The sequence below is a fragment of the Oncorhynchus mykiss genome, chromosome 17 (genome assembly GCF_013265735.2).
Source record: "Oncorhynchus mykiss isolate Arlee chromosome 17, USDA_OmykA_1.1, whole genome shotgun sequence".
Taxonomy (NCBI): domain Eukaryota; kingdom Metazoa; phylum Chordata; class Actinopteri; order Salmoniformes; family Salmonidae; genus Oncorhynchus; species Oncorhynchus mykiss.
The window spans coordinates 12,327,926-12,341,284 of NC_048581.1; the positions used below are offsets into that span (position 1 = coordinate 12,327,926).

The following is a 13,359-nucleotide window of genomic DNA, read 5'->3' on the forward strand; positions in this document are numbered from 1 at the left end:
CATTCCCCCCAAATATAGCATACAATATAGCACAGTATTTGAATTATTTATTTTATACAGTCATAATTGATCATCTTTTATCAAGGGTAATAATCTCGTTCCACACTGTACATCGATAATGACATCGTGCTGGAGATAATGAATATGAGGTTGAAAAGTGGAGTAATTGTCCTTTTAATAATCTTTCTTCATGTGTTGAATCTCAAATCTAATGACTTTCTCCCGGATGGCACAGCGGTCTATTTTGTAAATAAGGTATTGTGTTCTCACTTTGTCGTTATGCGATATTCTTTGCAGATTGACGAGGAAAACATTTAATTTTATCAACTTTAGAATAAGGCTGTAACGTATCAAAATGTGGAATAGGGGAAGGGGTCTGAATACTTACCGAATGCACTGTAAGTATTCAACCACCTAAGCCAACACGTGTTAGAATCACCTTTCACAATTACAGTTGTGAGCCTTTCAAATCTCGAAGAGCTTTACACACTTGGATTGTACAACATTTGCATATTGTTATTTAAAAAGTCTTCAAGCTCTGTCAAGTTGGTTGTTGATCATTTCTAGACAGCCATTTTCAATCGTTGCCATAGATTTTCAAGCCAATTTAAGTCAAAACTGTAACTAGGCCTCTCACGAACATTCAATCTCGTCTTGGTATGGAACTTCGGTGTAGATTTGGCCTTGTGTTTTAGGTTATTGTCCTGCTGAAGGTGAATTTGTCACCCAGTGTCTGGTGGACAGCAGATTGAACCAGGTTTTCCTCTAGGATTCTGCCTGTGCTAATAGCTGTATTCTGTTTATTTTTATCCTTAATTCTTGCCAATGACAAGCATACCACCATGCTTTAAAATATGAAGTGATGTGTTGGATTTTTCCAAAAGATAAAGCGAATCCAGGTGAAAGCTATGATCCCTTATTGATGTCTCTTGTTAAATCCACTTCAAATCAGTGTAGGTGAAGGGGAGGAGACAGTTTAAAGATGAAGGGGAGGAGACAGGTTAAAGATGAAGGGGAGGAGACAGGTTAAAGGTGAAGGGGAGGAGACAGGTTAAAGATGAAGGGGAGGACACAGGTTAAAGATGAAGGGGAGGAGACAGGTTAAAGGTGAAGGGGAGGAGACAGGTTAAAGGTGAAGGGGAGGAGACAGGTTAAAGATGAAGGGGAGGAGACAGGTTAAAGGTGAAGGGGAGGAGACAGGTTAAAGGTGAAGGGGGGGAGACAGGTTAAAGGTGAAGGGGAGGAGACAGGTTAAAGGTGAAGGGGAGGAGACAGGTTAAAGGTGAAGGGGAGGAGACAGGTTAAAGGTGAAGGGGAGGAGACAGGTTAAAGGTGAAGGGGAGGAGACAGGTTAAAGATGAAGGGGAGGAGACAGGTTAAAGATGAAGGGGAGGAGACAGGTTAAAGGTGAAGGGGAGGAGACAGGTTAAAGGTGAAGGGGAGGAGACAGGTTCATTCCTAATAGTCTAAGCCGTTGGGGGGTTCTGAGCTGACATATGGAACGGTTTTAACATGTTCATACCATAGATCATTTAGCTCTTTGATTTGTAATTTTAGGACCCCTTTAGGTATCCCGAAAAAAGAATAACAAATATTTAATAAAATATTGAATTTGGCCTTTACTACTATAGCCCAAAGAAACGCATTGAATAACACATTAATAAATAGCAAACAAAAGACAGTATAAAAAAAATCATAATGAAAACAATTTTGAATTGTCTGTCCTTTATCTAGTAGAAATAAGAATGCTCAGCAAATATGTGTTTAACATTTTTTTGGATAGGTACAAAACTACCTCCATACTTCCATTCATTATTTTGGATAGGTACAGAACTACCTCCATACCTCAATTTATTATTTTGGATAGGTACAGAACTACCTCCATACCTCCATTTATTATTTTGGATAGGTACAGAACTACCTCCATACCTCCATTTATTATTTTGGATAGGTACAGAACTACCTCCATTCATTATTTTTACCATTATCGGTGGCCTTCAGACGAGACCCATGACACCTGTGGGGGTCATAGAGCAAAATGGAGCCCACCATCGTGTCGCGAGAGTCTCCCCTTTCAATAGAGTGGTCGGCCAAACGGTTTGGACGCTACAGACGTTTCATGAGAAGACCGAAGTTCCAACGAAACCTGAGTTGCTGTGTGTGTATGCTGGGATTTGATGATGTCAATAAATAACTCTGTATGATGATGGTCATTGTCTAATGATTGTCTATTTTCCCTGCAGTAAACCGTTTACGCCAGCAGGGGTTAATGTAGGCTAATAAACAGACCAGCCGTGTCAAATGGACACCATGCGAGTTTCCCGTCACTTCAATAAACAAACACAACATTTGACTTCAAACGGTAGCCTATTTATTCAGTTATTTCTTCATGTCGGCTATGAAGGGGCCATCTGCAGTTGCTACAACAACTTATTATTAAAAAAAAATTCACATACATTTTTATTATTTCAATTCATACATATTCACACACTCACACACACACACACACGTTTTATTTATTTTTCTATTTAACTAGGCAAGTCAGTTAAGGACAAATTCCTATTGACAATGACAGCCTACTCCGGCCAAACCCGGACGACCAGGGACAATTGTGCACCGCCCTATGAGACTCCCAACCACGGCCGGTTGTGATACAGCCTGGAATCAAACCAGGGTCTTGTAGGGATGCCTCTAGCACTGAGATGCAGTGCCTTAGACCGCTGCACCGATTGGCATTTTGGGCCATTTAAGTTTAAATATATCTCTAGCAAGAAGTAAATGACTTGAAGTGTAAAACGAGGTAAAAGAATGGTTTCTTCCAACAAGTCATCGCTCCTAGCCCAATAATGGACTAAAGGAGACTAACGTTACCCCCTGTTCTGTTTTAAAGCAATCACTTTTGCATTGGAACACACAATAGTACTCATCAATCCACGGGCTTAATTAAGTCATCTGTTTTCACCCGACTTCGCCATAGGCCAGGGAGGCAGCCAGGTTCCAAATCGAATGCGATCAACTCTCAGCTGGTGTAAAACGGGCCAGATTAATCGAACCTACTCACTGTTGTGAAGCCTAACCTGCCACGTTAGTTATCCTAACCTGCTATATAAACAAATTATTTGTGTCGAGAAACAGGTCAGTCTCATTATCATCGGAACTGACCAAAGACAAGCACCAATGGGCGTTTCCTGATGTCAAGAAACGATCACATGAAGAAACAACCCGAATTGCGTTCTGCAATTACACCATATCAGAGACTGCGTAGACTACAAAGTGGTTACATGCACACAATAATATTCTGGATAGTCAGATTAATAAAATAGCGATTAATAACGATTTCCCTAATAAGCCAGTTTATATGGCCACATCAGGCTACTGATGGGCCTTTTGATAAATGCAGAACATCGCCAATCAAAATAAACGTTCTACCACAGTGACCATATTGTCTTTGCGAAGACTATTTGATTCTGAGTTAGGACATATAATGACAAAGTTTGTATGTGAAAATTGTTTCTAAAATGAATACTTTCACTTTTTCCGAACTCATCTCATTCGCGTCTAGAGCGAAGCTTGCGCTACCGGGTGCTACGGCGATTATGCTGTTTACGTGTCCTAATATGTTTTTTTCAATTGCTCCGAAACCCAGGTGTTTTAATCAACTTATGCTTACTTCGATCATGACCTTACGCCGATTTAAGATAAGAAGAGCAAGGTGTTTATATGACTATTGCCATACTCGGCCTTCACCCATAATCCGTTTTAATATCAAATAGTTAGTGTGAATGTAAACATAGTAGGTGATCGATTGACCGACAACCAATTAGAATGTCGTTGAGGAAACATTGTGTCGAGTGGGCGGGGAGAGAACGACAGACGGACTGCTTTCACAAACTCTTGACACTTTCTCTCACAGTCGCCCTAGTAAGGATTAACCTACTTTCACTCTTCTGACCCTCGACATGTCAAACAACAACGCCAGCAGCAACTTGGTCGTCGCTCAGAGAGTAGTGAAACAGCTGCGGCTGGAGGCCAGTGTCCGTAGGATCAAGGTAAACGGGATCGTAGCAGCAACACTAACACGGAAGAGCTGTTAACGACACTCCTGTCGCTGGGAACAGCGTAGCCGCTTGGAGTAGGCTAGTGACGTGAAACAAAGTAGCAAACACGAAGTTACAATGATGCAAATGTGGCTTTATGAAGTTGTCATGTTAGGTATAATACAGTTGTACATGTTGCTACCTTGTATCAATGTTGTCATGTTACAAATGTATATTGAACAGTAGGCTAGTTAGTCTACATCGTCGCCTACTGTCCGTAGGCTAGTAATTGTTGACAGCCAAAATAATAACATCGATCAAATAGGAAAGTAATTCATAATTCAATCAACTTTTGCCTGCTATCGAGACAGTCCTAGGACCATGGTCCTGCATCGGTGGCCTAGTGAAATAGATTGAAAGTCGGGTCTGAGTGTTGGCCTATCTTGGATGAGTCAGTTCACTGACATTCCCACGGGTTAGTAATATTCCGAAGCCATTTTTTCTTTCTCTAAGTAAACTTGCCATATAACTGCCTCTCTCTACTGTAGCTAGGCTACTTCTAGCTCCCGAAAACCCTTTTCCGCATGTAGGGTTTTCAGCCATTACATTCGCCCACATTTTGCTCTGTGTATGTAAACTACAATTCTGAAGCTGTGTTTTAACGTCAATAATCATCGCATCTATGCTAATATGCCCATTGTCTTTTCTCAAAATATTTTAAATAATAGCATATACAGTTACTGTAGCCATAGACAGTGGGTGGGGAGGGGCTATGTCTACAGTAGGTGTATATTTTTTTATTTGAAAGATTATTTCTATCTGACATTAAAGACTAGGGGCATATCAGCATAGGTTGCGAAAGCCGTTTCAGGAAATCGATGATTGACGTGTGTATCTTATTGTAGCCATAGGGGGCGGCATTTCTCCCCGCTCTGCTGACCAGTATTTCCTCAGCCCATACACGAGTAGCCTAAAAGGCCTAGTGCACTAATTTGATGGGGCGTAACGCACAGTTGTTTGGAGCAGCTAGATAGGCCGCCACCTGTTAGCTAATTAGCTATGTCTTCCTCAAACAAAGCTGTAACATGGACATATGGCCATGTAGGAACACTAACCGTAACTCTATTATGATGTCTAATCATTTGCATGTTGTTTTGGACATTTATTTCTCGCTGAAATTAGATGTTTTTATTTAACCTTTATTTAACCAGGCGAGTCAGTTTAAGAACAAATTCTTATTTACAATGCCAGCCTACCCCGGCCAAACCCACACGATGCTGGGCAAATTGTACGCCGCACTATGGGACACCCAATGACGGCCAAATGTGATACAGCCTGGAATCGAACCAGGGACTGTAGTGACGCCTCTTGATGCGTTCCTTATGTTTCCAGAACGGTACCACAAGCGATGTGTTTTCGTGTTAATAGCATCAGGGCTCCGAACAAAGATCCCCTGGTCAGAAGACACTTATTGTCAATAAGCACTAAAGTAGTTAGCATCTATGAATGGGGCAGGCTACTTCCTGTACAGGGCATGAAGTACTCTCTTCTTTGCATTGGAAATCCAGCTGTAGCCTAACGGTCGTTTAGTCACTAGAAAATGTATTCAAAACTTCTGTGTTGACATCTGTTACTATGGAAATGAGGCTGTGTAGTAACACCAGTGCAGTACAGGTTTTAATGTCACAAGCACAAAGAACAGTGAAATGCCTTTTTTGTAAACTCAAAACCCGACAATGCAATAATCAATAACAATGTATTACTAGAAAAAAAACACATGAAATAAGAAATATGAAGTACAGGATAAAGTACAGTATGTAGGTCAGCATTCTATATACAGGAAATATAATAAGTCAGTTCCAATAACATATTTACATGTGCAGGGATACTGGAGTGATGGAGGTAGATATGTATAGGGGTAAGGGGATACTGGAGGGATGGAGGTAGATATGTATAGGGGTAAGGGGATACTGGAGGGATGGAGGTAGATATGTATAGGGGACAGGGATACTGGAGGGATGGAGGTAGATATGTATAGGGGACAGGGATACTGGAGGGATGGAGGTAGATATGTATAGGGGACAGGGATACTGGAGTGATGGAGGTAGATATGTATAGGGGACAGGGATACTGGAGTGATGGAGGTAGATATGTATAGGGGACAGGGATACTGGAGGGATGGAGGTAGATATGTATAGGGGACAATGATACTGGAGGGATGGAGGTAGATATGTATAGGGGACAGGGATACTGGAGGGATGGAGGTAGATATGTATAGGGGACAATGATACTGGAGGGATGGAGGTAGATATGTATAGGGGACAGGGATACTGGAGGGATGGAGGTAGATATGTATAGGGGACAGGGATACTGGAGGGATGGAGGTAGATATGTATAGGGGACAGGGATACTGGAGGGATGGAGGTAGATATGTATAGGAGACAGGGATACTGGATATAAGATACACACAGAGTAGCTGTGTGTGTGTTGGAGTGACAGTGTGTAGGGCCCTGTGAGTTTGCACAGAGACAAAGATTGACATAAAAGGTCAATAAAGATCCAAGGTGAACTCTGTATCAGTCGTATTACTCTGGGATAGAAGCTGTTCAAGAGCCTGTTGGTGTCAGACTTGATGCACCGGTACCTGTTGCTGTGTGGAAAATAGTCTGGCTTGGGTGGTTGGCGCCTTGGTCTTCTTTTCCCACCGCCTGATAGAGGTCCTGGACGGCAGGGAGCTCGGCCCCGGTGATGTACTGGGCCGTCCACACAACCCTCTGTAGCGCCATGCGATCCAGGGCGGTGCTGTTGCCATACTAAGCAGTGACGTAGCCAGTCGATATGCAGTACGGAGACCATGTTTCCTCCATGTCAGCTCTCCACTGTCTACACCTGTCATGTGTTAGTAGCATACAGGCCCGGGTTCCCAGATTAAACCTGCTCCTTGGTATGTGTCCGGGGGAACCGGTCCATAGAAACTATCCTATAGCTTCACTCCAACCCTGTTCCTGGAGAGAACCCCTCCTGTAGCTTCACTCCAGCCCTGTTCCTGGAGAGAAACCCTCCTGTAGCTTCACTCCAACCCTGTTCCTGGAGAGAAACTCTCCTGTAGGTTTTTACTCCAACCCCAGTTGTAACCAACCTGATTAAACGCATCAACCAGCTAATTATTACAATCAGGTGCACTAGATCAGGGTTGGAGTGAACCGACAGGAGGGTTTCTCTCCAAGAACAGGGTTGGAGGGAAGCTACAGGAGGGTTTCTCTCCAGGAACAGGGTTGGAGTGAAGCTACAGGAGGGTTTCTCTCCAAGAACAGGGTTGGAGTGAAGCTACAGGAGGGTTTCTCTCCAAGAACAGGGTTGGAGTGAAGCTACAGGAGGGTTTCTCTCCAAGAACAGGGTTGGAGTGAAGCTACAGGAGGGTTTCTCTCCAAGAACAGGGTTGGAGGGAAGCTACAGGAGGGTTTCTCTCCAGGAACAGGGTTGGAGTGAAGCTACAGGAGGGTTTCTCTCCAGGAACAGGGTTGGAGGGAAGCTACAGGAGGGTTTCTCTCCAGGAACAGGGTTGGAGTGAACCAACAGGAGGGTTTCTCTCCAGGAACAGGGTTGGAGTGAACCAACAGGAGTGTTTCTCTCCAGGAACAGGGTTGGAGCAAAAATGTACAGGAGTGTTTCTCTCCAGGAACAGGGTTGGAGTGAAGCTACAGGAGGGTTTCTCTACAGGAACAGGGTTGGAGTGACCCTACAGGAGGGTTTCTCTCCAGGAACAGGGTTGGAGTGAAGCTACAGGAGGGTTTCTCTCCAGGAACAGGGTTGGAGTGACCCTACAGGAGGGTTTCTCTCCAGGAACAGGGTTGGAGTGAAGCTACAGGAGGGTTTCTCTCCAGGAACGGGTTTGGAGAGCCGTGGTATATAGTTTCTAGGGGCCGTTTCCCAGACACAGATTCAGCCTGGTCCTCGACTAATAACAGCTTTTAATAGACATTCTCCATTGAGATCACTGTCTAGTTCAGGACTAGGTTTAATCTGTGTCTGGGAAGCCGCCCCATAATGCATCAGTCCCAGTCATATATCTTTTTGTATTCTGTAATTAATAATTATTATAATGAACCCCCAGGTGTCACAGGCTGCAGTGGACCTGAAGAACTACTGTCTGCAGAATGCTCACCAGGACCCTCTCCTGATGGGGGTCCCCTCCAGTGACAACCCCTTCAGACCCCCCAAGTCCTGCAGCCTGTTCTGAGGTAGCCTAGAACACCTTTGTCCTCTCTCCTCTTCTTCCTCTTCTTCTCGGCAGGTCGCCTCGAGGTTAGAGCATTGGACCAGTAACCAAAAGGTCACTGGTTCGGACACCGGAGCCGACAAGGTGACAAATCTGCCGCTGTACCCTTGAGCAAGGCACTTAACCCGAATTACTCCAGGGGTGCTGTACAATGGTGACCCTGGTTGTGACCCCACAGGGGGAGTTGGGATATGCAAGAAACACATTTACATTACACACGTGTGTAACAGGACAAATATTAACCCCCCCAAAAAAATATATTATTACCTCTTTCTGCCAAGTCCTACAGCCTGGTCTGAGGTAACCTAGTACACAGTCTCCTATCCTCTTCTTCTCCTTCTCTCTGCCAAGTCCTGCAGTCTGGTCTGAGGTAACCTAGTACACAGTCTCCTATCCTCTTCTCCTTCTCTCTGCCAAGTCCTGCAGTCTGGTCTGAGGTAACCTAGTACACAGTCTCCTATCCTCTTCTCCTTCTCTCTGCCAAGTCCTACAGCCTGGTCTGAGGTAACCTAGTACACAGTCTCCTATCCTCTTCTTCTCCTTCTCTCTGCCAAGTCCTGCAGTCTGGTCTGAGGTAACCTAGTACACAGTCTCCTATCCTCTTCTCCTTCTCTTTGCCAAGTCCTGCAGTCTGGTCTGAGGTAACCTAGTACACAGTCTCCTATCCTCTTCTTCTCCTTCTCTCTGCCAAGTCCTGCAGTCTGGTCTGAGGTAACCTAGTACACAGTCTCCTATCCTCTTCCTTTCTCACCCCTCTAAGTCCTGCAGCCTGTTCTGAGGTAGTCTAGGACACCTTCATCCACTCTCCTCCTCTTCTCCTTCTCTCTCCAGAGTCCTGCAGCCTGTTCTAAGGATGTACACCTTTGTCTCCTCTTATCCCTCCTCCTCTCTTCTCCACTCTCTCACCTGTTCCAGTCTCCTGTCTGGGTTTTGGATGAGATAGATGCTGGTGAATTGGCAATATGTCAGATGCTCCTAATTATAATAATTATGTGTGTGGTTGATAGTATTTTGTTTATTTACTCTCTCTCTCTCTCTCTCTCTCTCTCTCTCTCTCTCTCTCTCTCTCTCTCTCTCTTTCTCTTTCTCTTTCTCTTTCTCTTTCTCCTCTCTCTCTCTCTCTCTTCTCTCTCTCTCTCTCTCTCCACTCTCTCTCTCCACTCTCTCTCCACTCTCTCTCTCTCTCTCTCTCCACTCTCTCTCTCTCCACTCTCTCTCTCCACCCCCTCTCTCCTCTCTCTCTCTCCACCCCCTCTGTCTCTCTCTCTCTCCACCCCCTCTGTCTGTCTCTCTCTCCACCCCCTCTGTCTGTCTCTCTCTCCACCCCCTCTGTCTGTCTCTCTCCCCACCCCCTCTGTCTGTCTCTCTCCCCCCACCCCCTCTGTCTGTCTCTCTCTGCAGCAGCAGTCAGTGTATGGAGGAGGAGTTGTTGCTGTATGTCCTATGAGGGACCCTTCCTCTTCTCTCTCTACTGCTGGTCCATTTGTGTGTTGCAGCTATCCCTCTAGCCTGATCCCAGATCTGGCATGCCAAGGCACGACAATGACCAAAGATGTTGGCAAGACCGCACAAACAGATCTGGGACCAGGCTAGACAGTCTGTGTATTAAGATAAAGCCTAGTAGTGCCATTATACATGTATGTTCAGGATGTTGATGTGATATCCTATTTGTTATGATGATCATGATGATGACATTGTATTAGGGTTGTAACTTCCTGAAAATTCCCCAGTTTTCCAGAAATTCCTGTTGTAAGATTCCTGGAATCGGGAGGGAATAAGCAGAAAACCCAGGAATCTTCTACTGGAATTTCTGGAAAAATCTGTCAAGTTTTGGAAAGTTACTGTAGTTCTCCAACCCTACATTGTATCTATGCACTGTACTTTCCACCAGTATGATATCAGCCTCTGATAGGCAGGCAGCCAGTGAATGTGCCTTTGAGGTTGTCTCCCAAATAGCACCCTATTCCCTATATAGTGCACTACTTTAGACCAGAGCCCTATAGTGCAGTATATAGAGAATAGGGTGTTATTTGGGATGCAACTTATGTGTCCGACGACATGTTCCGCACAATAAGGAAGTGACCAACCGTTGAATGTTTTAACCAGGGTACGTATTGATATTTAGCCTACAGTTCTAGCCTATTGGCCTACATGCTGTCCTGTCACCTTCTATTGCTTGTGTTCCACGTGCAGTATACTTCCTGGTACAAACTACCACATGGTACAGGTTGACATTCTCAACCCAGGGATCCAGAACCATAGAATTAGAATCTAGAATTAATGCGGAACACTAACCACATCTCCCCAGTTGTACTCTATACAAGAGACTGGCAGTTACATGTTTATTTTAAACTTTCGTCAACCTATTTTATTTAAGATTTTATGAAATAATCTGCCTTTTTATCGAAGGGTTCGTTCATTCGGTTGTGATGATACTGATGTGATCTTAAATGTTACATTGTTGTGCCCTCCTGTACCTTTTTTTTAGGAAGACACTCCTGTCCTTGGCCTTTTTCCCTGGAAATACTCATGTCCTTCTCACGTTTTTTCCACTAGCCTACATTCAGTCACAGATAACACTATAGCATGGTTTTACACTAGCCTACATTCAGTCACAGATAACACTATAGCATGGTTTAACACTAGCCTACATTCAGTCACAGATAACACTATAGCATGGTTTTCCACTAGCCTACATTCAGTCACAGATAACACTATAGCATGGTTTAACACTAGCCTACATTCAGTCACAGATAACACTATAGCATGGTTTTCCACTAGCCTACATTCAGTCACAGATAACACTATAGCATGGTATTCCACTAGCCTACATTCAGTCACAGATAACACTATAGCATGGTTTTCCACTAGCCTACATTCAGTCACAGATAACACTATAGCATGGTTTTCCATTAGCCTACATTCAGTCACAGATAACACTATAGCATGGTTTTCCACTAGCCTACATTCAGTCACAGATAACACTATAGCATGGTTTTCCACTAGCCTACATTCAGTCACAGATAACACTATAGCATGGTTTTCCACTAGCCGACATTCAGTCACAGATAACACTATAGCATGGTTTTCCACTAGCCTACATTCAGTCACAGATAACACTATAGCATGGTTTTCCACTAGCCTACATTCAGTCACAGATAACACTATAGCATGGTTTTCCACCAGCCTACATTCAGTCACAGATAACACTATAGCATGGTTTTACACTAGCCTACATTCAGTCACAGATAACACTATAGCATGGTTTTCCACTAGCCTACATTCAGTCACAGATAACACTATAGCATGGTTTTCCACTAGCCTACATTCAGTCACAGATAACACTATAGCATGGTTTTACACTAGCCTACATTCAGTCACAGATAACACTATAGCATGGTATTCCACTAGCCTACATTCAGTCACAGATAACACTATAGCATGGTTTTACACTAGCCTACATTCAGTCACAGATAACACTATAGCATGGTATTCCACTAGCCTACATTCAGTCACAGATAACACTATAGCATGGTTTTACACTAGCCTACATTCAGTCACAGATAACACTATAGCATGGTTTTACACTAGCCTACATTCAGTCACAGATAACACTATAGCATGGTTTTCCACTAGCCTACATTCAGTCACAGATAACACTATAGCATGGTTTAACACTAGCCTACACTCAGTCACAGATAACACTATAGCATGGTATTCCACTAGCCTACATTCAGTCACAGATAACACTATAGCATGGTTTTCCACTAGCCTACATTCAGTCACAGATAACACTATAGCATGGTATTCCACTAGCCTACATTCAGTCACAGATAACACTATAGCATGGTTTTCCACTAGCCTACATTCAGTCACAGATAACACTATAGCATGGTATTCCACTAGCCTACATTCAGTCACAGATAACACTATAGCATGGTTTTCCACTAGCCTACATTCAGTCACAGATAACACTATAGCATCTTTTTACACTAGCCTACATTGTCACAGATAACACAATAGCAAATGGGAACGTATTTAACTAAGACAAACACTAATTTCCATATGCCACAGCTGGTGCTTCGGCTTGTTTCAGGTTACTGATTAGCCACATCACCATGACTACCATTTTTATGATTCCATCAGCCTACATCGCAGTTTGTTTTTATCGTTGAACTGTGAGCGTGGAACTGTCTAGCCTCGCTACCGGCCTTGAATGAGGAGTTTTAATTTGATACCTGATATACTGTCCATCCTCTGTGCCTGAACTTTGTAACTGTGTTATACTGTCCATCCTCTGTGCCTGAACTTTGTAACTGTGTTATACTGTCCATCCTCTGTGCCTGAACTTTGTAACTGTGTCATACTGTCTATCCTCTGTGCCTTAACTTTGTAACTGTGTTATACTGTCCATCCTCTGTGCCTGAACTTTGTAACTGTGTCATACTGTCGATCCTCTGTGCCTTAACTTTGTAACTGTGTTATACTGTCCATCCTCTGTGCCTGAACTTTGTAACTGTGTTATACTGTCCATCCTCTGTGCCTGAACTTTGTAACTGTGTTATACTGTCCATCCTCTGTGCCTGAACTTTGTAACTGTGTTATACTGTCTATCCTCTGTTTCTGAACTTTGTAACTGTGTTATACTGTCCATCCTCTGTGCCTGAACTTTGTAACTGTGTTATACTGTCCATCCTCTGTGCCTGAACTTTGTAACTGTGTTTCCAACCTAGTAAATCACATTTACCACTATGTGTGTGTGACTACTTTATGTATGTGGGTGGTTCTTTGGATAGATTGTTGATGCCTAAACATTTTTGAAAGGCATACTTCCAATGTGCCAACAGAGCAACAAAACAAATGCTATTGCTCCAGATACTCAACTAGTCTAAAGAAGGCCAGTTGTAATTGCTTCTTTAGTCAGCACAACCGTTTTCAGCTGTTCTAACATAATTGCAAAAGTGTTTTCTAATGATCAACTAGCCTTTTAAAATCATCAACTTGGATTAGCTAACACAACGTGCCATTGGAACACAGGAGTGA

The 13,359-nt window shown here is 43.5% G+C and overlaps 1 protein-coding gene across 4 annotated transcripts; it reads left to right on the plus strand.

The window, feature by feature from the left end:
• The first annotated feature begins 3,824 nt into the window (after window positions 1-3,824).
• LOC110485410 (guanine nucleotide-binding protein G(I)/G(S)/G(O) subunit gamma-5-like) lies at window positions 3,825-13,068 on the plus strand. 4 transcript variants are annotated; one of them, XM_036948990.1, is made up of 3 exons: window positions 3,825-4,049; window positions 8,152-8,278; window positions 9,718-13,068. In XM_036948990.1, the coding sequence occupies exons 1-2, from the start codon at window positions 3,960-3,962 to the stop codon at window positions 8,275-8,277; spliced, it is 216 nt and encodes a 71-aa protein (XP_036804885.1). In that variant the 5' UTR covers window positions 3,825-3,959; the 3' UTR covers window position 8,278; window positions 9,718-13,068. The 4 variants fall into 4 exon arrangements, with proteins under 4 accessions (XP_036804885.1, XP_036804886.1, XP_036804883.1 ...); XM_036948991.1 differs by having other exon boundaries at window positions 9,721-13,068; XM_036948988.1 differs by lacking the exons at window positions 3,825-4,049; window positions 8,152-8,278 and adding an exon at window positions 9,081-9,095 and having other exon boundaries at window positions 9,718-10,784; window positions 10,877-13,068.
• The last annotated feature ends 291 nt before the right edge of the window (window positions 13,069-13,359 follow it).